Raw genomic sequence first — 25,329 nt, forward strand, 5'->3', positions numbered from 1 at the left:
ACCCTTACTGTTGAGCAGAAAAAAAGAATTTTGACCTTGTAAAAACGGGATAGAAGAGAATTGGTTGCAATGCTTTTTTTAAATTGGACTTTTTTAAACTAACGCGCCTCGCCAAACGGTCCTTTTTGAAAACAAGTTGGCCTTTTTGTACTCTTCGATGAGTTTGAGCATCTTAATCATCACCCTGTGGTTATATTTGTTTTCGTTTGTCTTTGTTCGGTGATTACAAATCAACTTTTATGAATTTTTCATGAGCAAACGTGCGGTGGGTCACAGTGACCCGTGGAAAAAACAACAAAGCCAACAAAATTCCATTCCTCCGCGATCCGAGCCGCTTCTGCTCACCTCTCGGATGAAGGTCGCGGGCGTGCTCGAGCCCCTCTTTGGGCAGGAGGCGGGGTCCACCCTCAACTGGTTGCCAGCCAGTCCCCGCAAAGACCATTGCGAGGGGTCAATAAACCGACTGTGCATGTTTTGGGAATGTGGGAGGAGACCGGAGTACGATACAGTGAATATATGTTTCAAGACTAGCGAGCTACTTTTAAACCACAAGAAAATCTTGATGAGCATTTTGGTGTTATTTATTGGAAAAGAGGAAACAACGCTAATTGTGGTTCAAACTGTAATCCCCCCCCCCCCCCGGAATCGAACCCTGCACCTGTGCACGGTGAGGCCGACGTGCTCATCAGTCGTCCGCCTTGCTGCTGAAAAAAAGATTTAATTTAATCATATATTTGATAGATATGTATGTATATATATATATATATATATATAGTTTCCTTGAGTCGAGACGTGGCACACATTGCTCCACATTGGATGACTGCAGCAGAGGAGAAGTGCGCAATTATGAGGAAAAATTGGACAAATCGGGGGAGGGAGGGTGCTGTTGGTGGGGGTCTTTGTAAAGCGACAACAGAGAGCTGTGTGTATTTATAGAAGGCTTGGCGGAGGAAGACGTGAGGAAATAAGCTCCTCTATTTTCACTACGCCGTCACACATGTGCTCGCATCTCGGATGATACGCTGCCAACAAGAATTAGATCAAAGCAAGCGCATCTCACACACACACACACACACACACACACACACACACACACACACACACCGAGCAAAAAAAAATGCACCTAAGTGTCTCTTTTAGGACGGACGACAATCACTCCCTACTGCGTTTTGTCACGCAGGTCTTGAGCCCCAGCCCAAGTCGGCTAATCTCGAAGAAGGCAATTCATATTGAGCTGGTCGCTGCCGAACGTGACGATTTGAAAGATGCATTCATATGTGTGTGTGTGTGTGTGTGTGTGTGTGTGTGTGTGTGTGAGTGGTGCGTGCGCGTTGCGGCAGAATACCTCTGGGCTTCCGCTTTGACCTAGTTTAAGTCGTGATGCTCGGCAGCCCGACAGGCTGCGCGTGTGCTCACGTGCGGCGCGCAAATGCGTGCGCCGCAAAGGCGTTTGCCCGGCGATGGCAAAATTGGATGGAAGACGCAAAGAAAGGAGAGCTGAGAGGCTGCCATGTTTTCTGCGGGACTAAAGCTTCAGTTGGATGGCGTACAAAGACTTACTGAGCGAGAGGGAGCGATGAAAAGGGCCTCAAGGGGTGTGGGGGGTCGTCATCTTATGTAACGTGAAAAGCGACAACGGAAGCAAACGATTTCATGAAGCAAAACACGTTGCGATGACCTGAATTCGGCCGCCTTTGTCTTGTCTTTGTGGAACGATGATGACTCCCCGGCTGACTCCCGGGCCAACCTTCAGAAGCGTTGGAAGAACTCACCCTCCTTTATCTCACCCAACCAGTCCGCTGAAGTTGGAATCAAAAGCCACAGAGCGCTTCACGCGGGCCCACCTGATTGAAAGAGCGAACCACTCGCCGTTTGCTTTGTCTTTGTGCCCTACGACAGAATCGACAAAGAGTCAATGCGCAAATCAAAGCGCTTTGGCAGCCTCACCGGAATCGGTCAATCCGTCGCCCTTGAAATCCCAGCGGAGGAACAACATCGACTCGAGTCGGCGTCGACGGGCACAAAGACGGGAAAGGCGCTTGGTCTGACCATGTTGGATTCGCGCCGATTAAATAGGGCGCGTGATGGATGACCAACCTTTGGTTTACTCGTGAAACGTTCACATCCAGAGTCGCACTTCTCTCGGCATTTCCCCGCCAGCCATGAGCCATTTTTGTTGGCGTCTGCTTGGTCAAACACCAAAAGTTGCCCCAGCGCGCGAGAAGGAAGGTCTGAAAGAGCCACGGCTGAAGTTGAGCAGGAAGTTGGCCGCTGTGGTGTCGAGTAGCCGTTTGAAGTGGATTCTTCATTCATTCCTCCTAATTTGTTTGCAATTAACCTTGGACGCTCGTTTCACAGTTCAACATTCAATTTGGGCAGATATGTCGATTATAATAAGATGCCCCCCCATATTAAAGAAATAAATACATGAATAGTATTCGGTTCGAAAAGCTTGAAATTGAACAGGGCATAGCGGCCGTTTTGTTTTGAAGCAGCCATTTTGGCGTGAATTCCAGGTCATGTTGAATCCTTTCAAAACAGAGTCCTCGGTGTGAGGTGGCCTTGAATCCAAATTTATTTTCACATTGTGAATTCCAGGTCACGTTCACATTTGAATCCTTTCAAAACAGAGTCCTCGTTGTGAGGTGGCCTTGAATCCAAATTTATTTTCACATGCGCACGCTTTGCTGCTCTTTCCAAAATTCGGCAATCCCCCGAGACAGAGCCAACTCGGCCAAGCCCCGACACTCGATGGGGGTGAAGCCCACCAAGGCGGCGCGCTTGGTGGCAACGCCCTGGTCGCCCGCCAGCCGGGCGACCCTGGCGGCGATGAGACGAGCTGGAACGTGACAGTACGGCCGCCCCCCGATGCTGAAGGACGGCCAGGGCGCCGCCGCGGCGTCGGTCGGGCTGGGCCCGGCCCCCGGCACGCTCTCCACGTTGCAGGCGATCTCCACGGCGCCCTCGTGTGGCAGGGCCAGGACCTGGACCCCCGGAAGACCCCCCGGCGTGGATTCCCTGATGGCGGCGGCGATGCGCCGTCCTACGGTTAGATCCTGCGTGTCGATAGTGACGTTGCAGTTCATGACGTAGGGACTGGCCCCGACGCCTGCGACCAGAGCAAAGGAATATTGTGACCGCCATACACGCCGCCCAACCATCAAGTCGATCTTCTTTCTTATTGTTCTAGTCGTGAGACACTGGACTCTCCAGGAAAATCGTCGCGCTGCTTCGGAGAGCGGAAGCGCGTGGTCCGATTCAGGCAAGTTTCAGAGAGACAAATGTGCCGCATTAAGGGCGGACCTGTCTTGAAAAGGAAAACACACGACATTCGGGAAAACCGCTGAACTGTTGCGTAGAGCGAGATGCTTTCTTTTTCTTCTGGTCAAGGTGTCTGAAGGAACCTTTCTGACAGCGGGATAGTCATGAAAAATCAAAACACCGGACAACGCAAAGGTGTCGCATCGAGAGCGGAATAGCGATGAAACACAAAAGAAATTCATCGTGTCGCTTTGCTTTCGGGTCGGTTCGCAAGTGTTTGGGACTGACCGGTGAGGCCGAAGCGTTGGCATGGCACGGGCCCGACGCAGGGCCTCACGCCGTTCAAGTCGGGCGTCTTCTTGAACCAGCCCATCTCCTTCCTCCTCTGCGCCAGCCCCCGCTGATGCGGGGCGTCCGCCCACCCGAAGAGGAAGACGCTGGTTCCCGGCACTCGCTCGGTCAGGCCCACGGCCACCGCTGACGAAGACCGACAAAGTCAGGAAGACGGCAAAGTCCGACATAAAGCGCCCGCCGGCGAGCCGACAAAAAGAACCTCAGCGCCAACGGGATCTCACCGCGAGACTCTCGAGCACAGTCGTCGGGGCCCACGTCCTCCCCCAGGGGGTAGATGGGGACCAGGTCCACGGCACCCAAACACGGGTGGACGCCCGAGTGGTCGCGCATGTCAAACAGCTCGCAGGCTTTCTCGCAGGCAGACAAGACGGCCTCCCCTGAAATACAGAAAAAAGACGTGATATATATTGCCATCAATTACGTTGCATGAACGTGAGTCGGTACTTACTGATGGCTTCAACGGTGGCCACAATTGTGATGACGGAGCGGTTGTAGTCACGGTCATTGAAGATGTTCAGCACCGTGGTCCCGTCTCTTCTAACACCTGCCCGATCGGAATGAAGACAACATTAGCTCAAGAGGGCTGCTTCAAACCAAAATGGCTGACCTCCTCTTCAATTTGGGGCATGGGCCCTGAGACTTTTTTTCACGTCCTGTATCAATAGACACGTCCACCCAATTATTGGTGTCCGAGGGAGTACTGGCGCTTGTGTTCCGCACTTGCCTTGAGAGTCGTATAAGGCGGCCTTGGCCACACGTTCCACCAAGTCCTTCCTGCGAGCCTCTGACACGTTGAGCAGGCACGTCACCAGGCGTCTTCCCATTGAAGTGGTCGTCATGTTTCTGCAATTATAGTAACTGTAAGAATAATTCCATCAAATTAGGGTCGGAAACAGAAACACACGAGATGTACATTGTGATTTTTTTTTTTTTCCGTAAAACAGAAGAGATGTAATGACATTTGGAATCAATTGTTTCAAAAAAAACAACAACAAAACGGGCAGGGGTTACCAATTGAGAGATTCCATTTGTTGCAGTTTAAGTGATTTATCTTTCGGAAAGTACATATTTTTTTTCCGTAAAACAGAAGCGATGTAATGACATTTGGAATCAATTGTTTAAAAAAAACAGCAACAACAACAAAAAACGGGCAGGGATTACCAACTGAGAGATTCCATTGATTGCAGTTTAAGTGATTTATCTTTCGGAAAGTACATCTGCCTTCATGTTAGGACACACGAAGAACTACTCATGTCTAGGGACAAGTTCGAGTGTGCAGGTGACCTAGCGAACATGTTTTTGGAAGAAAAGCAGAGTACCCAGAGAAAACCCACACAGGAAAAGTACATTTACTTTAACTCGCCATGGTGCTAGAGCGCTGGGCAGTTACACTTCCTGTCCCTTACCTACTATGGTCCGTGTTAGAACTCGAACCGAATGTCTGAGCAACGTGTGAGAATCAAAATTAAGTAGCCATTAATATGACAATCTCGGTTAGCACTCAAATAAATGCTGAATTTATAGTCACCGAGCGCTTGAGAGTCACTCGCTGTGTATCATCGCCGCTGGCAGTGCAGAGTACAGAGATTGGGCAAAGTCCAATCTGTCGCTAAATGCTGTGAATGTTTTAAAATTTCCATTTTATATTACATAACTCAAATACAATGCTTACAACATAAGTGAACATCAAATGTAACCGTTCCTGTATTATTGAAGGAGCGCGTTTGAATGTGTTTGGCGAGGCGAAAGCGGCTCGTCTCGCAATCGAACACGGAAGTAACCGCGAGGGATACATCTTGGTTTACGTGCGCGCTCGTCTCTGCTCCAGGTACAGGGGCAATGTATCTAAACTCGTGACAGTAGTGCCTTCAGTGTGGTTTATTGTATCTTCAAAGCATCGCATTAAAATGTTATTCGATGGGAAGGCAGGTCGTCTCAAGTTTTGTCACCTTCAAGCGAAAACGGAAATACAAAACAGGGAATCACCAACTTGGCACCCCCGCCCCCGCCATTACTGCGTCATGACGTTCGCGCATGCTCAGTTGTGGTGTTGACCAATTGCCACGCGCAGTCAAGTAACGCCGTTTACCGTGGTGACGTGTTTTTAATCAACAGCGCCTCTCTGTGGGCAAATCGCATAAAATTTATCAGGTAAACGCAAATTGGCGATTTTTTGGGGGCGCTCCTTGGAAAAACGAGAGAGGCGACGTCACGTAATGTGTAAGGTCAAGTGCTAAAGCTGAGGATGCTTACATCAAGGCCAGCTCGGAGCTAGATTTGCTGCTAAATCCCTCCGAGGTTGCTCCTATGAGCTCGGAGCTAAATACTTGTCTTGCACCGGACTGAAGGGACCGAAGGACTTATTCTCTGAGCGACAGCTGCAGCCGAATACGCGACGATGACGACTACGGTGCCGCCGCCCTCCTCTCCCGCATCGAGCAGTCGCCCGGTTGGACACTCTAAAGGTACGAGCGCGCCGAGGCTCCACAAGCTACTGGCCGTGCCCGGGTGCAAACCAAACATGCTCAACGATCTGCTCCTCCTCCGGCCCGGAGATGGCCACGAGTCACCAGAAGACAACAGCAGTAGTAACAAGCACGTGGTGTTTTTCCACGGGGACATTCAGGTGAGCAAAGCTATCGACGACTCTCAGTGGGAAATCAACAGAGGATCTTGTGCCATGGTTGTAGTCTACTGCATTAAATGGTCTTGGGGGCGGGGGTGTCACAGAGTTGGCAACTTCAAGAAGGGAGTGAAAGTAAGCGAAACGAGAAAACGTCACGCGACTATCATCGCAGTGATCGAGGTCAAATCGAAAGTTGAGGCAAGTGGCTCACACATGTCCGCCAGAGCGGTAGAAGTGAGAAACGGGAGAAATACGCCAATGTCCATCATGGCACTGATGAAACTGAAGATCGGGAAAATGGCCATTTTAAGAAATGAACCGGAACAATGAGAAACTGTCACAAAAGTCTAACTGCCCTCCCCCATAAATAAAAAAAAAAAGAGAAAATATTCTGAGCGGCCATCATTCAATTGAGAAAACGTACTTGGCCGTCATCCAAACGAGAAAAATGCAAGTAGCGTCCGTTTGTGTTGCGCTGTGTGGCAGAACTTCCAGGAGGAGATGGCCTCGCAGCCCGAGTGCGCCCCCTGGCTGGCGTGGAGTTTGGAGCAGGTGAGCGTCACGCTGGGCCGCCGCTTCCCGGGCCACCACGTGTGGGTGGTGCGCGCCTCACGCATGTACCTGCACAAGTTCAGCGGCTACCGCCACTTTGTGGACAGCAACATGTTCGGCGCCCCGCAACACGCCCCGTACTCGCCCGACGGCGGAGCGCTGCGCCACCTCAGGTTGGGGGAAACTCACTTTCTTCGCCCTTTCATCAGCCAACGAGGGTCACGCGGCGGAGTTACGAGGCCCGCGTGGAAATTTACGCGTCCGCCCCAAGGACCAGAATAGCTGTCAAAAAGTTACAACGCGAAAAGCGACGCCACCTGTACTTTGAGAACAGCAAAGGGGCTTTATTTCTATTGCGCATTTCACACGCAAGTTAACTCAATGTGCTTCACAAAAGTACATTTCAAAGCATTTGTGGACAAACCTCCACTGCGGTTGCAGGTCTCTGCTGGTCCACGGGATGGAGCGAGCCGGCCTGCCAAACACCATCCGAGCTCCAGGCGACGCCAGCGGCACCCGTGCCGGATTCTCCCTGACCCTGGTGGGCTTCAGTAAAGGCTGCGTGGTCCTCAACCAGGTGGTCCACGAGCTGGCCGGCGCCCTGGCGGATCCGCGTGTTTCGGACTTTGCCGGAAGCCTTTCGGACATGTTCTGGCTGGACGGCGGCCACCCGGGGGGAAGCGAGACCTGGGTGACGGACAGGAGCCTGCTGGGCCAGCTCGCCACAAGCGGGATCGGGATCCACGCTCACGTGACGCCGTACGAGGTCCGAGACCCCACGCGGGCCTGGGTGGGTCGGGAGCACGCGTGTTTCGTGAAGACCCTGGAGGAGCTCGGGGCGCGTCTGTATGATAAACTCCACTTTGTGGATGAACCGCCGTCCATTGAAAACCACTTTCGGGTCATTCAGGAATTCTGAGCCTCCTTGACAGCTTTCAACGGGAACCGAGTTCATCCGGGTGGCTCTTGTGTCCGTGTGAATCTTTTCATGTCTTTGCCTGGATCTTATTCACCAACATCGTGTGACAGATGGTGTCCTCGCAGGGGTGTCCCAGTCCGATCCTGGAGTTTTCCACGTCTCCCTCCTCCAACACCGAAGATTCAAATAATCAGTACAGTTATCAGGCTTTTGAAAAACTTGCTTATGAGCTCATCTTTTGAATCGGGTGTGCTGGAGGAGGGGCACGTCTCAAACCGACTGGATCAGGTCCCTCCAGGACCGGACTTGGGCATCCCAGCAGTGGACTCAACGCAAGTCATCGCATTCCGCTTCTTGATTGCAATCTCGCCGTCTCTTATTTTTCCCCCGATGAATTATTGGCCTATTTGAGGAGGGGTGGGGGGGGGGGCAACTGCATGCCCCCAAACTGCGGGTCTCTTGTCACTCAAATTGTGTCTCCTGGACCATTCTCCAAAAGTCACACAGTAGCACTTGCTGCAAAGTAAAGGAATGTGTTCTTTTTTCCATCCATAGGTAGATAGCTCTCTGGTTTCCATGTTGGGTACACGAGTGCCTCAAAAACATTTTGGGAGTTGGCGCTTCCTGGTGGAAATAGAAGTTGTTTCGCGGTCTGGAACACGAGCCTCCCTCAGTGTGAATTGATGGACGACAGCAAATTGCGTCCTGGTTTGATCATTTGGAAGATTCGGCGTGAAAAAGTTGGCGCTCGGGTGGGCTTTGATTTGCTTTTGGTTTGGTTGAAAATTGTGCCATTGTCTGTGCGGAAAGTCGTTTTTCCAGGCACCCCGCTGAGAGAATGACGCCTTTTTCTTCAATGTTTTCCGTGCAGTCATTCCCATTGGAGGCTGCGGGCGACACCCGCGCGCTGGTGACGACTTGTGTCGACAGGCTTTCGGAGCACACTGTGGTCTTATTCCTTCAGTCGAGACCCATTCAGAGCGCGGCAGAGGGCCGAAGAGACAAAAAGCCGGCTATTCTTGTCCTGTTTGGTCCGAGCTCGTTCTGTGGAAGGCGGCGATGAATGTCTCCGCATTGTCATCCCGAGTCACCGTTCCCACGGTCGCCGCGCTCTTGAGCGCGGACGGCCGTTATTCACGTTGACTGCAGCAAAGCCGATCATTCCGTTTTCTTGCCCCGTTCGAAGATCTTATAGCAAGCTGAAAATGAAAACTGTCCTATCGTGCTATGGATCAAATTGACCCGACCAGAAAAAAAAAAAACATTTAAAATGTGGAAAAATGTAACCAATTAAAAATGTGCCGAAAACTTTGACTGGCCTTGTTTTTTCTACTTGGATGGATTGACGGACGTGGTATATTCCACAACTGGCAGTCAGAGGCTCGATTTATCTTGACACTAATTTCATCTTCTTTTAAACATCCATCCATCCATCTTCCGAATCGCTTCATCCTCACAAAGGTCGCGGGGGGCGCTGGAGCCTATCCCAGCTGTCTTCGGGCAGTCGGCAGGGGACACCCTGAACCGGTTGCCAGCCCATCGCAGGGCACACAGACACAGAAAGCAGAGTACCCGGAGAAAACCCACACAGGCCCGGGAGAACATGCAAACTCCACACAGGAAGGCCGGAGCCGGAATCGAACCCACGACCTCTGCACTGTGAGGTCGGCGCGCTCACCACTTGACACTTTTAAACATGAGACTTGAAATGTTTGGTAAAGCACACTGATTCGATTTCCTGATTGTATGCGTCCTTTCACGGGAGCCCACCCAAGTTATGGGTCAAATTAACGCAAAGTCTTTCCTAAAAGCATCCAAATTCCCTTTCTGGGATTTTCCCCAACCCCCACTCTTATATTGTGGGTCAAATTGACCCGGAACATTTCATGTAAAAGACACTTGGGATAACTTTGGGGATTCTCCGGTATTTCTTTCTTGTTTGTGAAGCAAATTCATTTGGTAACATTTTCTTGCATTCCAATGACCATTTTTTTTCTTCCTTTTTCAGGCGAACTTTCCTGTTGTGTTGTGGGTGAGATTGACCCATCAAACGGATTCCTTTTAGTTCTGCGATTGACCAATTTTCACAAAAACATTTTTCTGGGGGTGAAAAACAATGGAGTCATTTTAATAGTTGCACCACAAACAGATTTTTTGGGGAAGTTTCATTTTTACGGTTCGACGTGCCATGTTTAACCCCCCCACCCCCCCTCCCCTCCGCCAAAAGACCCAAATGGCACCCAAATCCTTTTGCAACCGCATTCAAGGCAAAAGTCAACCATAAGGGACAAAAGAGTTTCATCATTTCTACAATCTTTAATAAGCATTATGAAGCACTGTGATGCCGAAATCGGAATTAGCTTGTGTGTGCTTGATCACAAAACATGAGCTTGTTTTCTTAAGTGTTTGGCAATCACATTGCTCATACGTTAAATTAGAAACAGTCCAAAATAAACAAACAACCGCGGAGACGCACGCGGCTTGTGCTTAGGGCCGCGCTTCACGTCTCCTGACAACGGGCGAGCACAGATCCGAGAGCCGCGACGGTGACGCCACCCCGTCGACACGTTCAAGTGTTTCAACATCCAGCAGAGCGAGCGCCAAACAAGTCCGTCCGCCTTCTCTTGGCTTCACACCGCTTGTCGAGTCTCGGTAAAACAAAAGACTTCTCACCCCGTCAGCCATCCAGCCCCACACGTCATCCTTTCAAGACACTTGTCAAATGTGTGCGCACGCGCGGGTGGGCGAGGTATCAGACAAACAGCAGAAAAGTGGCATTTAAAGGGGACATATTATGGAAAATGGACTTTGGAATGGCTTGGGCGCAAATCCTTCATCTGCCTATTTTCCAAAACGTGCCTGCAAAGCGAGCCGTACAATTCGGAAATTTGCCCGGATTGTGACATCAGAGCACAACTTTTTTTTTTTTTGGGAGGGGGGGGGATTATTTTCGAAATCACGCCAACCAAGAGGGGACTGTTTTGCAAGGAAAAACATTTGCATAATATGTCTCCTTTAAATCCTGAGGTGTAAGAACACCGAAGCTTATTTCTTGACAAGCACTTTTTTTTTCTTGCTCCAAGTCAACTTGAAGACACGGTGCCTTGAGATATGAGTTTCATTCATTCCACGATCAGGCTCGTGACTCAAAACGCTGACTCGCAATGCCATTAATCCGTTGCAGCCCCTCCCAAAAACAATGTTTTTTTTTTTTAAATTAAAAAAAGCACTTGATAAAAACATGCAATACGAAGCAGTCTATGCATCGTGATTTGATGCTGCAATTTCTTTCATTGGGCTCTTCCTTCTAGCGTGTTCGCCTTGGCCTCCGGGAGGCAGCGCAATGCAATCATGCAGACGCAAGCGACGAGGACTAGACTGCAACATTCGACATTTGTGTGGCGGATGACAAATTTATGCCTGCGTAAGTTCTATTTTCTGTGTACATGTTGAAATATCTGCCGCTTTGAAAACGGCGACCGTCAATGCTGACCATTGGCATGTCACCACTGGTTTGCGAGCATGATGCTAAATGGGCCTTTTTTTGGAAAGCAAAGACAGTTCTTGGATGAAACACGAAATGTTGAAATATGTTTAGTTTAACGGTAAACTCCGACGTGAAACAGCTTGAAGCCTATTTTTGGAAGAAACGCTTGCCGAACTGCTGCTTGTTGTGTATGTCAAGAGTTGAATTCAGTTCACTGCTTCCATCCAGCGCTCAAGTTTCAACGAGCATGTCAAAGCAAAACAAAATATATATATATTTTTTAAAAATGCAGCTCGTATCTGGAAAACATCAAGTTGGTTGCCTCCTATCTCAAGGCACCGTCGCGTCAACGAACTGGAGAAAAGCAGCGGCACTTTGTGCCCTCCGAGGAGCGTTCCAGTTGTTCCGCCCGGACGACAGCGTGACACACGACAACACGGCCGCTTCCGCACAAAGGCCACCGCGTGGGCTGCCGACAGCATGAGATGACGACGACAACAAAAAGAAAACAATACACAAGCAAGCGGGGAAAGACGTCCTTCTATTTGACGCCACCCGACATCCCTCCAACTTGCGGCACCCGCATCCCATCATTGCCACCTTCCCAACATCTCCTGCACCGTGACCACACCAAAAGTCCTTCCTTCTACCTTCTCAATTCCCTGAATTCCTCACCACTCTCCAGCAATCCAGATACCGACAACTTTCCCCACCTCATCATGACTACAAATGACATAAAAAATGTTGAAAAATAATGTAATGTATAAGTTCATCGCGCCGATAAAAACAATAGGAATGATGCTAAAAAAATAAGAAAAGTGAGCAGTGTTCTTTTTTTTTTTTTCCTTTTCTGGCGATACTTTGAAGAAGAGCCTTCATGACAGACAAAAAACAAGCGTGAATGCATAAAGCGCCGCGTCGATGAGGAAGTTAAGTGCTCGACGGTGGTTCCCTTCTCCGCAGGCGGACGAGAGAGCGACTGGTCTGCGCAACCGTAGCGGGACAATTTTGCAGCACGCCCGGGGCAAAACAACAGGCCGCCACAAGAACCGCGGCGCTACGTTCGGAGTGCAGAACAAGTCATGACCTGAGAGTCGGATAAACACTGAATATAGAAAGGCCTGAAACCGGAAGGATTCAAAGAGAGTTGCTTCGAAAAACCCTGAGCTCAATTTCAACGCTCAAAATGTGCTTTTGTGCTGGTAGTGGCCGCTTTTCCACATGGCACCGTTGACCGCAAAGTCTCCACGCACGCAGATGAAGCCGAGTACACACATAGCGACGCTGGGGACAAATTGGTGCATTTTCCCGTCGGCGAAGGCCAGATTACACATTTGGACGACACTTTGTAATCAGAGACGCGGGGGAAACTTTTCCCTTTTTTTCTCGCTGATTCCGAATCGGCCCCGTTTTTTTTCCCCTTTCGCACGTCATGTTTATATTTCATACGATAATACATTTAGTCATTATTGACTTCGAGGTTCAGCAAAGGTGAGGTGGAGGTTTTTTTTTTCTTTTTCCCAAAACGTCAGCTATAAATTTCAACGCACGCTAAAATCTGCATTGCACAAGCTTTTTGGGGTCACATTTACAACAAGCAATTGAAAATCTCACCAAAACCTGATGTGCTCAGGAAGAAAAAAAAAAAAAAAGTCAAAACGTTTTTTTTAAAAAAATTAAGAGTCAAAAATACTTTTATGGAGGCACAAAGCCGTCCCCGAATCAAATTTGCTGTGACCAATGATCCTGTTGCTTACGTTAAGAGTCATTTTTTCTCTCCCCAATCTGCTGAGAAAACGAGGACGACGTCAATGAAACGCGGAGGCCCGATTGGCGTCAGATGTCCCTGAAGCTGAAGGATTATCCTGCCGTCCGGGGCGCGTCAAGACTTAGTGGTCCTCCTCTATCTGCTGGTGAATCGGCCACAATCAAAAACGTTAATCGAGTTCAACGGTCTTGACGGCAAGTCCGCGTTTGGGATCTAGCGACTTTCAACATCTTGGGTGTGGGAATGACACCAAAAAAAAAACGTGAACATGGTCCGTCCCCTGCGATCAACACACAGGACGCGCCACAAGCTAACGGTTCAGTGACTTTGACCTCCCCGATCTGATCGGAAAACAGTTGACAATCGTAACTGTTAAGTATGCTCACTATTTCTGATTGGGCTTCTTTGCGGGAGTGCGCTCAACACACTGACGCCACGGTGCCTTGCATAGGTCAGTCTCGGGACGATGACAAATATTGTTCCGTGTGTGTTCACCACACACACACTAGAAGAAAATGAGAAACGCGCTTGTGTGGGTTGTTACAAATAAAGAATAAATAAATAAATAACGGGGTTAAGATGTTAAAACGCGGTATGTGTGTACTGGCTTAGGCAAAACTGCCATTGAACAAGGCTGAAGCACGGAGGCCATTTTTGCACCGCATTGATCTCCACAAAAAACAAACAAACAAACAAACTGACCACAAGCCCTCATCTGGCACGAGAATTCCAGTTAAAGACAAACGGGATCGCAGAAGCGGATCACGGTGTCAGTCAAATGATTATCTTTGGCTTGTGTTAATCTCACAATAAACAAATTCAGCGGGGCAGAAATAAGTCGCCCGTTGGTCTTAAAACCAATTTAAAAGCTATTTCCTTTTGGAGTTCACGAGTCACCGTCGACAAGAAGCGCCTCCTCGTCCAAGCGCAAGCGTTTGGCGTGGGAATGCGGCGGCGGCGCTGACTCCAGGAAGTTCTCCTTGTCCTCGGGCGGAGGCGCCGCCCACTTGGCGCCGCAGCTCCGCTCGCGGGCGCCGCGGCCGGACGCCGGCTCCGGGCTGGCGTACGACTGCTGCTGCTGCCACAGCCAAGGGTGGCCGATGCACTCGGCGGCGCTGGGACGGTCCCTGTCGGAAACAGTTACCCGTTAGCGTGGTGGTGAAGCCCACGCGAAAACCATCGAGTTATATCAAGGTGGGAGAGAGAAAAAAAAAAGGGGCCGCGGGGGGCCCAATGTCATCCGAGAAATGCACATGCCAAGAGAGGAAAACCAAAACAAAAACAACAAAAAAAGCCGTTTGTGACTGTGGGAGATGGAAAGCAAAACCTTAAAATACATTTTGATGACAGCACTGACAGGTGTGAAGGTCAAAAACACAAATGTTTTTTGCCTGCGGGGCAACTCTAACACCTGAACGGCGGTTTCAGGGTTTTTCCTGGCTCAAACTGAGGCAGAGGTGGCACCATCCTGACAATGCGCCGTGGGGTGTGTGTATTCTGCGAATTCAACGGACTCACTTTCTACAGGAAACATACTTTCAGGGGAAAAAGTCAAATCGGAAGATGACGCTTAACGCATTCTTTGATTCAAACGTGCATAGTGAAGGCCTCGTCTCGGAGACCACAAACTCTCGGGTAAGGACCTCGGTTGAAGGAGGACGTGAGCCATGGCTTCGGGTCTTTCCTGTGCACTGCTGTTGATATAGCGCCTCCCTAGTGGCGCTACGCTGCAACTGCAGTGAAAATAACAAGCCGCCGCAGAAGGACATCAATGGCTCAATCAGCCCGGCTTCATCTTTACGCCGTGTTAAACGATATCAATCTGTCTGGCTGGGGGTGACAGAAAATTAGCTGGAGGCGGGCGCCTCGCCATTTTGAACGCGGGAAAAACCCGGCTTATTTCCCAGACGGTTCCATTCGTTCACGACGCACACACTTGTGCTGAATATCCCAAGACATACTCTGAATTCTTTTCATGTAGGATGTTCCCCAAATGTTTTCTTCACCAGTTCTGAACTGTACCAAAAACACACGATCGTAATATTTCCGCACCACATAACCTGCAAACGCTCAAAACACAACCGTCCTTCCTTGTTCTTTTTTGTGAGGCATAGTGGCAGTTGGCAAACCAGATGAATGGAACTTTAGCGCCACCAACCGATATTGCCCTTGCACCACAAGGAAACCAAAGTGAATGGAAGGTGGTCGGGCGTCGATTTTTTTGCTTCGTATCTCAAGACAAAAAAAAAAACAAAAAAAAAACTAATAATAAAATTTAAAAATAGGCCCCATCTTGAAAAGTGCGAACGTCAAGACGCTCACATATCAACATACTACTGTACAGAGACGAACCTCAAAGAAGTTTTATGGCCTGGTGATGATCATGGGAAAATAGGGAGCCTCAGGATTTCAACCCAAAAGAGAATTTTTGCAAGCTGAAAAGAGATCTCAACTGCACATTATTCTCACTCCAAGGCAAAAGGAGCACTTGACATCCTTTCCAACTAAATCTGTATGACAGATTGGAAAAAAAGGGGGATTGACGGGAAAGTGGCGATGATGAGGGGATGCGGCCTAATTGCTACTTTCAAGCACATTCCGAGAAGTGGCGGGAAAAAAAAAAAAAAAAACGCACTGCAAACCCTTTAATGTGGTTATGGAGGACGAGCCTTTGGCAGGTGACCCTAAAAAATAAATCACAAAAGAAAAACTGCTCAAAAATAAAATATTGCAGCGGCCTGAGGTCCGATTTTTTTTTTTTTTTGTTTCTTTTTTTTTTTTGCTCTCCACCGGGCCTGGATTCAAAAACAATGACTTCTATTCTGGGGGGGGCTGAGCTCACACGCGCCGCTGCCACCGTTGTTGTTACTCACTCGGGCGCTTTGACCAGCAGCTTGCGGATGAAGTCCACGGCCAGCTCCGAAACCCTGGAGAAGGCCTCCCGGCTGTAGTCCACGTTGACCTGGGAAACGTTCAGGTACGTCTCCTGCTTGTCGTCGCCGGCAAACGGAGACTCGCCCGTCACCAGCATGTAGGCGATGACGCCCACGCTCCTGAGGGAAAGACCAAGCCGCATACTACAAACCAACGGACAAAGAGAACTCCCATTCAAATTGCTGGCTGTGAAAGTTGCCACTCACCAAAGATCCGTGGACGTTGTGATGGGCTCATAATTGAGGATTTCCGGTGCTGAGTGAAGAAAAGAAATTGCAATTTGCTCAAAATGGCTTACTTCCTGTTAAGCTTTAGGGATGGGCGCTTGCGAGTTTTGCAATAGCTTCGTGCCGCCGCGAGTTGCCATGGTACCAAAAAAGCGTACTCTGCAATTGCAAAACACAAAGCCCGCCCCCCCACCCCACCCTCGAAAGCGAGCCACTGAAGCCTGATACTAAAAGTGGATGCGGAATTCTTGATTTCTTGTGTATTTTAAAATTGTCAGAATGAGGTTTTACAAAAGTGGGCTTTTCCACATGTTTAACTTTTTTTTTTTTTAGCTTACCCACATACTCAGGTGTGCCAAGAATCTCTCGGAGCTCCCCAACCGCGCCCAATCTGCGTGCCAGACCAAAGTCCACAATTTTGATGTCCCCGGGAGGGGAGAGGCTGGTCAAGAGGATATTCTGGGGCTGAGAAAGACAGAAAAGAGGCGCGCCGACATTCATCACCGTCAAAGCAAAAGGCCCGTCTTCGGCCGAGGGTCAATTGCGATCCCCACCTTGAGGTCCAAGTGCACCAGGTTGCTCTGGTGGAGGTGGTGAACTCCCTCCAGCATTTGCCTGATCAGACGGGTAATCTGGGCCTCGGGCAGCAGCTCGTCAGACACGCAGTGGTCGAATATCTCGCCGCCTGCCGCGCTGGGAAGGAGAAAAGTGGACATTGTCCATTGGAACTTTGAAACAAATCGTAGGCTCGGGACTATTTTGCGAGCGCCTTCTATCTAAACATATGTCATCTCATTCACATCACGCTGTCCCCACACAGCCCCTGCCTACCCCACGACCTGGTAACTCAGCTGGGTGAAGATCCGACATTTCCAAGCAACAGACAGACTACACTAATGGAAACCTTTTTTGTTTTTTTGTGACGGGAATTACAATTTGCCGCCCTGCCCGCCGCATGAACCACATACATGGACCCACATGCTAATTAGCAGGAGTAATGCAGCAGCTCGTTGACAATGTGCTGCCTGCGGCAGTGAAAATACAATCGGTGCTTTTCCCTTCATAAGCACTTTGCAGTTTACGCTTTGCAGTTTACGCTTGCCCTTTTTATAATCTGGGATCAACAAGTAGCAATAACTCAGAGCTCTCTTCCTCTACTGCCATTGCAATGCAATCCTGTATTGTTTGCACCCCCTGCAGTAGAGGGGGGGGGGGTCAAAGGGAGTCTGATGAGTGGGAATGCAACCCACTGCTTTTCCTGTCTTCATACTGCCTCCTTTTCGACTCCATAACCACCCCTTAGCACGGGCCGTAGTCATCATCGTCACAGAGGCAAGTCTCGCGTTGGCACACCCGGCAGTGGAAGGGGACAGAACGAGCCAGCAAAACAATGCTTTCACTGTCTTCGTGGTTCATTGTTAATTGCAGCGCTTCAGCCGACTTTTGACCAAAGTTTGTGGCTACTAAAACACACGGGGATCCTTACATTGTTTAGTAGAATAAAAAGTAGTCACGGCCAACAACAGCTGTCATGTAGAAACAGTCTTTGGAAACCAGGGCGGTTCATGTTTTGCAAGACACCTTGACCGAACGTGAACTCACCGGGGGAAAAAAAACTCTCAAACATATCAGCAAGTTACACTTTTGTTACATTTTCTTTGGGTGAATAAATATTTGTTTTGTTGAGGCTGCGCAAGAGGGAACATATCGAGTGTCCTCGCTTAAGTAGAGGACGTGCGTATTGTTGAAAGGTCAATGTACACACACTTCACCTCAAGGACATCAAGTACGTATTCAAGTCCTTCAGGGCAATCTCGGTTTTCGGTAATGACGGCAGCAGAACCGAGCCGAGAAAGATGCATGGTCAACCGAATCCTTGATTGCGACTCACTATTCCAGCACGAGGACGATGTCGTGGTCCGTCTCGTAAGCGGCGTGCAGGTTGACCACTCTGGGGTTGTTGCGAGCAGTCTCCAGGACGGCCATCTCGTGGACCACCTCGGCCCGGCAGTCGCGACCTCGCCTCCTTTTGCGAAGGAACTTGGCGGCGAACACCTTGCCCGTGGCTTTTTCCACACAGCGCTTCACCACCGCAAACTTGCCCCTTGGACGATAACAAAGCAAACATGGAGTGGAACGTTCGCATTCATTCATTGGGTTTCTAAAAACCCCAAAATGGCTGCTTGCTACGGCACGGTTCCTGGTCACTTTCGGGCAGGGGTCCTTGAGACTTTATTGAGCGCCCGGTTAGAAAAGACACGTCCACCTAATTTCACGATAATCCGAGAAACCGCCGCCTGGTGATTTTTCCACAATCCATTTTCGTCGTGGGTCTATGTGCTTGTAATTGTTGTTGTTTTGTTTTGTTTGCAAGGTTTAACCAAAAAGGAAACAAGAGGGATCTGTATAGGTGGAAAAACACATTTTCTTCCATTTTTCCAGGTGGCTCTACTTGAATGAGTATTAGTATATATTACATCACAAAGAGCTTACTAAATGTAATGAACTTTCAGTCCAGGTGCAACCACCATGAAAAGAAGAAAGCTCTCTAAACGTGAACACCACCACATTTGTTCAACTTTCTAGTTGGCACTCCCGTGCGAGTTGTGAGATCCCCTTAATTCAAAGCAATGGCTGATTGACAAGCGGTACGTTTTTGAGTGTTTTCAGGCAAGAGAAATTCTCTCACAAGAGTTGGTAAAAACGTGATACTCAAAAGTATGTCAACGGGATCAGAAGGTGTTCCAATCGAGTTGTCGTGAGGTCAGACTTTTGACGACAGAAATAACAGAACTGAGACGAAGAGGAGGCAAACCGCTAGAACTGGTTGGACAAAGTTCATGTTTAACACTCAGGGACAAGAACGGAGCGTAAAAGTGACCTAGATTTGCACTACGGTAACATGAAACCACCGCGAACTGTACCGCGGAGACGGAGCAAATCCGAACGATAACAAAATCTGTTTTCAGCATTTCCGGCACAGACTTCAAGTTCCACGCCCTCGCAAAGCAAGCGGTGGGTGTTCAAACTGCGGCCCTGGTACCCTTTGTGAGTCTCGCCATGGGGGTCCACAATTTGCGTACATGTGTTAAATTGGCTCGAGTAAAAGTTGTAAACAATTCTCAATCTTTTGCTGGACTACAAAGGGCTTTCAGTGATCAGGATTAGCTTCCTAAATGGTGTAGTTTCGAAAATAGGGATGTTACCGTCAACTGATAGGCTCGCTCGAATAGTTTCGAGTTCAGAATTTTTTAAGGGGCATCATTTTTTACTCGTGTTTAGTTGGCATTGGGATTATTGTGGTAGGTCCTCGGGTCAATGCGTCCCCTGAAAAGTTTGGGAAGCTTGCACAAGTGTTCCGACTCACCTTCCCAGCTCGCCGGTGACTTCGAAAACGGCGTCCAGAGGCTCCGCGCTGATCAGTGTGTGACTTTCGGCCAGGAGTCCGCTGCCGGTGGCGGCGGCGGCTAGCCCGCTACGGCTGTCCAGCCGCCTCCGAGACATTTTTTTTACCTCCAGTACCGGTCGCGACGAAATACTGAACGGTGAAAGGAGACTCGAAAGTGAGCAAAGCGAAGCTAACAGAGCCGGCCGCCGGCTCCCGCTTCCATGCTAGCCCGGTTAGCTTCCGCGGTCAGCTCGACTCGAGATTTGGTCAATTTTACGCAGGAGGAGGAGGAGGAGGAGCTCGCCTACCAAAAAGACAATCAACCACACGTCCCTTCATTTATTAGCGCTTCGAGCCGCTCGCCCACGGCTCAAATCAACCACTTCAAGTTCATTTTCGAGACCTTCCGTCCTTTTGCCCCTTTTCACTTTTTTTCCTCCTTTTTTTAACGTCCTTCTCGTTTGACACTTTTCTCGACACGTCACTGCCCCGCGCATGCGCACTTTTGCTGTGCGGGTTTCATTTGAAACTGGGAGGCGGAAATCAATATGAAAATGAGGACGAACAACAGCATTGAAACATACTTGAGAGTTTTAAAAAAAGCACAGTAATAAATCTACAATGAATTAATGATATTTGTATCATTTGTTATTTCCATCTTCAAGTGGCAATCAAACTTGAAGGCGATTTTGATGCGGGTACTTTGATATTTCAATCTAAAATATTTTCATCTGTCGAATGAATGTGACTGAAAGATGTCCGAAAAAACGATGATCTTGCGTACCTCAATAAGTACACCACTTGGTCGATTTTTTTAAGTCATTGAAAAACACGAATGCATCTACTGAATGTCTTAATAAGCTGCCATGCCCCTTCTTTACTCATGCTCCTTACTAAACTTGAGTCATGTAAAGCCAACCGATAAAAGATTAAAATCAAATACAGTACTCTTTTAACATTTACTGTTTGAAATGAACCTACATTTTGAATGGCATAACCTACCGTTTTGGTGTGTGTGTTCAACGACAAAACAAAATAATTAGTCACTTTTTGTTTTTTTGTTTGTCAGGTGAACATGGAAAGAGCAAAACATAAATTAAGAATCAACCAATCCAAAGTACCTCTTTATGTTAATAAGCAATAGATTCAGTTCTTTTTTTTGTAAATAAAAACATTTCACATCATGCAAAAACAACAACAATCATACTATTTAAAAAAATAATTTTAGCTGCAAACATCAATGATCAGGCCCTGGCACGCCTGCGCTCATCACAGTTAATAGTTTCGTCTTGTTTTTTTTTCGTTTCATTTGAAACTGGGAGGCGGAAATCAATATGAAAATGAGGACGAACAACAGCATTGAAACATACTTGAGAGTTTTAAAAAAAGCACAGTAATAAATCTACAATGAATTAATGATATTTGTATCATTTGTTATTTCCATCTTCAAGTGGCAATCAAACTTGAAGGCGATTTTGATGCGGGTACTTTGATATTTCAATCTAAAATATTTTCATCTGTCGAATGAATGTGACTGAAAGATGTCCGAAAAAACGATGATCTTGCGTACCTCAATAAGTACACCACTTGGTCGATTTTTTTAAGTCATTGAAAAACACGAATGCATCTACTGAATGTCTTAATAAGCTGCCATGCCCCTTCTTTACTCATGCTCCTTACTAAACTTGAGTCATGTAAAGCCAACCGATAAAAGATTAAAATCAAATACAGTACTCTTTTAACATTTACTGTTTGAAATGAACCTACATTTTGAATGGCATAACCTACCGTTTTGGTGTGTGTGTTCAACGACAAAACAAAATAATTAGTCACTTTTTGTTTTTTTGTTTGTCAGGTGAACATGGAAAGAGCAAAACATAAATTAAGAATCAACCAATCCAAAGTACCTCTTTATGTTAATAAGCAATAGATTCAGTTCTTTTTTTTGTAAATAAAAACATTTCACATCATGCAAAAACAACAACAATCATACTATTTAAAAAAATAATTTTAGCTGCAAACATCAATGATCAGGCCCTGGCACGCCTGCGCTCATCACAGTTAATAGTTTCGTCTTGTTTTTTTTTCTCCTGTCAAGTCGTCAAGCTTCACTGCCGTGCTGCACCCACACGCAATGACGCAAACTCAAACGTTTTGCAATTTAGCTTTTGTTTGTCCTTCTAGGACACGTGTCAAACCCAAGGCCCAAGGGGCAGGTCCGCCCCCGCACTTCATTTTATGTGGCCATCAGAAGCAAATTTTCAACGTCATCTTTGATGATTGTCGCTAAAATCTCAACCAGAATTTCAAAATGTCATTTGAAGAAATCATTCATAATTATCCTTGCCATCTGATTACAAAAGTAGTTATCCATCAGTTGTTTTATATATGGAATTATATGAGGAGATTCAAAATGTTTTTAGTGTCACAGTCAGGACGGCCCTCTACAGGAAACCGTAACTATAATGTAGCCCGTGACAAAAATGAGTTGACACCCCTGTTCTAGGACATGAGGTTCAAATTTGGTCACAACTGAACAAAATCTAGGAGACAAAGTATTTGGAGAATGCCTGGAAATAACCAAATTGACTCAAAAAATGGCCACTTTGATTAAAAAAAAAAAAAAAAAGAAAAAAGAGTCACATTTGAATAATATCCTCCCATCACATGTGCAGCAACCTATGGCATGGCGCAGGATTCGAAATGAAGGTAGACCCAACCAACGCTAGACCTCTTGAGCTCCTTTGGTACATTCAGTGCAAAATATATATTTATACACACAACAGGACAGATAGGCTGTACATTTACAGTTATATACAAATAAGAGACAAACATGATGACTGCACACATGGTCCACATACGTGTGTTTTTGTATTACTATTATTATTTGTTTTTTTTTTTTTTTGTCAAAACAGCCCTATCGGTTCACCGCCATCTCGCTAGCGATAACCATCGACCTATTACTAAGATAGGCAGGACACGCGGGGAAAGTGACGTTTTGCGGTAACGTGCCATACGAGACACATTCAAACTGCATTGCACATTCCCAGAGCTCATTCAAAGTGACTGATGCGCGCTACCAATGTAGCACTCCTTCTTAGGTTCAACCCTCGAGTATGACCAGGTAAAGCATGAGGGACTCATGGCCGTGATTTCCACTATGGGGAAAGAAAAAAAAAAAACCCCAGAAACAACAATTCATCTCCATCTCTCTTTTTTTTCTGATAACAATATCGTCATGCAGAAAAAGCTAGGAAGGACAGTCAAGTAAGTGTCTTGCAAGAGCGGCGCATGCAATATCAAGCTAGACCACAATGTCGTCACAGGTTTTAACGGCCCCCGGCGCAGCTCACAGAGCCGACCAAGAACCACTCACATGCATGATGGGATATAAAAATCTTGCCTTGGCATCTCACAGCACACGTAAGCGCTATTCGGGCCAGCGCTCGGGCCGCTGGAGCCCCACAGCACTCGTTTGTACACTATGGTTTCATTTTGCATGCACCCCCGTATAAAAAAAAGATTATTTTTGCTAGCAAGGAAGTGTAAGACTGCGGGAAAGGGTTTTTAGTTATGCGCGCGCGCAACAGTCTCTTTTATCGCATGCTGTCAAGGCAAACGTAGTGAGTGGCGTGGATTTACAAGTCACACAAGTCGTAAGATAGGTAGATCATTTTGGCGGATTAGATGGGTCTTGTTGTCTTCGCGGGAACATGCGACACGAGCCGGCTGTAAACCGTACGCTGCTTCTCACACAAAGTCGACATCGGGGGTGCCCAAGTCTGGTCCTGGAGAGGCTGTTTCAGTCTCTTCACCAACACACATGTCACCAAGCTTTTCACAAGTCTGATAACAACCCTGATCATTTCAATTAGGTGTGTTTGGAGGAGGGGCCGACGTTCGGCGGGAGGGGTCATGTAAAACAGAATCTTCAGGACCGGACTTGGCCACCTCCCAGGTTAACATCATTCATCATTCTTCACTGAACGACACGGTCAAGCTTCTTCTGAGCAATTTGTAGGTCAATCAGGGGAAAGGCAAAGGGCAACAGAAGCATCAGCAAATTTGGCATGAAAAGACAATATTGGCCTTCCAAAAAAGTTACAAACAGCCTGGAGTCCGACATTTGGGATTTGTCATCATTTGAAAGGTTCCTCGCACGCTCCATCCATAGGAAGAGCAATACCAAAGTGCTTGTTGCTTGGGCCCCAACGGCAAGCCGAATAGTGACAGATTTGATATTTTGGGACTTGAAGTGACTCCTCCCGATTGTGTATGGCTCCAAAGCTGTTCGAGACTTGAGAAGATTCATGAACTACACGTGGAGCTTTTGTGCGCTTCACTTTGTCGGGGAACTTGTGAAAGTCAGACATGGAAAAAAACGGTCCCGTCCAAGCTCCACACCCGTCACGGCTTAAGATCCGGCCGAACATTCCGTCCCATTTGTAAACCATTCAACAGTCTTCCCGTGCGTACCTTTGGCCGGGCGTCGCCCGTCTCTGCAAAGCGACCCATGCAAGAGCGGACCGGTTCTGTTGAGAGGGATTTTCAATTTCTATGGGGACCGAGAGGTGTGTCAGGCTAGTAAACATATCCGTGCAGTGGAGCGTGCGCATGTTGCTTTGTGACAAAGCGCACCTTGAGGATCGGGTGTCTTTGCGTGTCTGCGCTGTTGTGGGAGTGAAAGTCCACCCCCCCCACCCGCCATCTTGAAACGGGCCCGCGCTTATGTCGGGATTACAATACTGGTTAGGCGGGAGCCCTGATTGAACCCTCCTGATACGTCAACGCGTAGGCATGCGATGGTCGGGTAGGAGCCCATCGGAGGACCAGCCCTGGAATTTGCTTCAAATTGCTGAAACCAAAATGGCAGACTTTGAACTTCAAACGTTTTCACGCGCCCTGTTATGATGGACACGCACACTTTATGTCTGATTTCAACAAAATGGCCGATTTCCTGGTGACATTTGGATCTTTGAGACTTTGTTTGTGTCGTCTGGTATAATACGCTGCCATCCAACTTCTTAATATCCAGCAGCAAAATGGTGAATGAGCGGTTAGCACGTCCGCCTCACAGTGCAGAGGTGCGTGGTTCGATTATAGCGCCTGGACACTCTCGGTATGAATGTGAGCGCGACTGGTGGTTGGTCAACATGTGCCCGCATGCGATTGGCTGGTCACCAGTTGAGGGTGTCTCCTGCCCGAAGACGGCCGGGATAGGTTCCGGCACGCCCGCGCCCCTCCTGAGGAGAAGCCGATTGGAAAATGGACGGATGGATGAAAATGGTGAGGCGGATTCTAACTTTTGCGGGGACGCAACCGAGAGGGCAATGGGCATTGAGCGCAGGCGGGCATGTTTCTGGGCCTGTTATTAACAAACACGTTCACCAGGAAAGCAAAACCGGTGAGTTTTGGGTGCACGGGGTAGCCAATCGGAAAACCAGAGAAGGAGCGAGACCTACCAGGAGGGTTGCAAAGCACATCCAGTACATTCAGTCGCAAAGCAAAAGCGCGTTTGGCCGTCTCTCCTTTTTTCCACAGCAGAAATGTCTCCAAAGTCATTCTTCCATGCTGTTAAACATGAGCGATGCGTCGACATGTGAATTTAGCAGACACAGTTGGGAGGTCCCGAGAGGCTTCTTCATTGTCTCGCTTTAAGGTGCAGGAGGACACAAAGTGGACCCAGTAAACCGACCGCACTTAACCGAAGAGATAAAGCGCACGCGTTGAGTCAAATACCACCGTGTCGCTTTTGAAAAACACACAGTGGGGTTTTTCTCTCTTGGTTGGAGTGACATGTCTTTGTATGTGTG

At 48.1% G+C, this 25,329-nt stretch overlaps 3 protein-coding genes across 13 annotated transcripts; 1 reads left to right on the plus strand and 2 right to left on the minus strand.

The window, feature by feature from the left end:
* Positions 1-2,641: 2,641 nt before the first annotated feature.
* ftcdnl1 (formiminotransferase cyclodeaminase N-terminal like 1) lies at positions 2,642-6,691 on the minus strand. Of its 11 annotated transcripts, none has more exons than XM_019869100.1 (6): positions 6,666-6,691; positions 4,340-4,458; positions 4,064-4,159; positions 3,837-3,992; positions 3,550-3,738; positions 2,642-3,109 (listed from the first exon to the last, which is right to left on the minus strand). In XM_019869100.1, exons 1-6 carry the CDS (start codon positions 6,674-6,676, stop codon positions 2,670-2,672), a joined length of 1,011 nt encoding a protein of 336 aa, XP_019724659.1. In that variant the 5' UTR covers positions 6,677-6,691; the 3' UTR covers positions 2,642-2,669. The 11 variants fall into 11 exon arrangements, with proteins under 11 accessions (XP_019724659.1, XP_019724642.1, XP_019724715.1 ...); XM_019869083.1 differs by lacking the exon at positions 6,666-6,691 and adding an exon at positions 6,215-6,629 and having other exon boundaries at positions 4,340-4,473; XM_019869156.1 differs by lacking the exon at positions 6,666-6,691 and adding an exon at positions 5,869-5,975.
* cunh2orf69 (chromosome unknown C2orf69 homolog) lies at positions 4,389-8,860 on the plus strand. The gene is made up of 5 exons (XM_019869181.1): positions 4,389-4,469; positions 4,563-4,566; positions 5,986-6,241; positions 6,728-6,966; positions 7,235-8,860. The coding sequence occupies exons 3-5, from the start codon at positions 6,014-6,016 to the stop codon at positions 7,710-7,712; spliced, it is 945 nt and encodes a 314-aa protein (XP_019724740.1). The 5' UTR covers positions 4,389-4,469; positions 4,563-4,566; positions 5,986-6,013; the 3' UTR covers positions 7,713-8,860.
* A 4,013-nt stretch (positions 8,861-12,873) lies between these two features.
* stk17b (serine/threonine kinase 17b (apoptosis-inducing)) lies at positions 12,874-20,120 on the minus strand. Its single transcript, XM_019869069.1, has 7 exons — positions 19,496-20,120; positions 18,020-18,232; positions 16,683-16,821; positions 16,467-16,593; positions 16,108-16,156; positions 15,841-16,020; positions 12,874-14,094 (listed from the first exon to the last, which is right to left on the minus strand). The coding sequence occupies exons 1-7, from the start codon at positions 19,630-19,632 to the stop codon at positions 13,854-13,856; spliced, it is 1,086 nt and encodes a 361-aa protein (XP_019724628.1). The 5' UTR covers positions 19,633-20,120; the 3' UTR covers positions 12,874-13,853.
* Between the last annotated feature and the right edge of the window lie 5,209 nt (positions 20,121-25,329).

The sequence above is a fragment of the Hippocampus comes genome, unplaced genomic scaffold, assembly GCF_001891065.2.
Source record: "Hippocampus comes isolate QL1 unplaced genomic scaffold, H_comes_QL1_v1.1 scaffold518, whole genome shotgun sequence".
NCBI classification, from domain to species: Eukaryota; Metazoa; Chordata; class Actinopteri; order Syngnathiformes; family Syngnathidae; genus Hippocampus; species Hippocampus comes.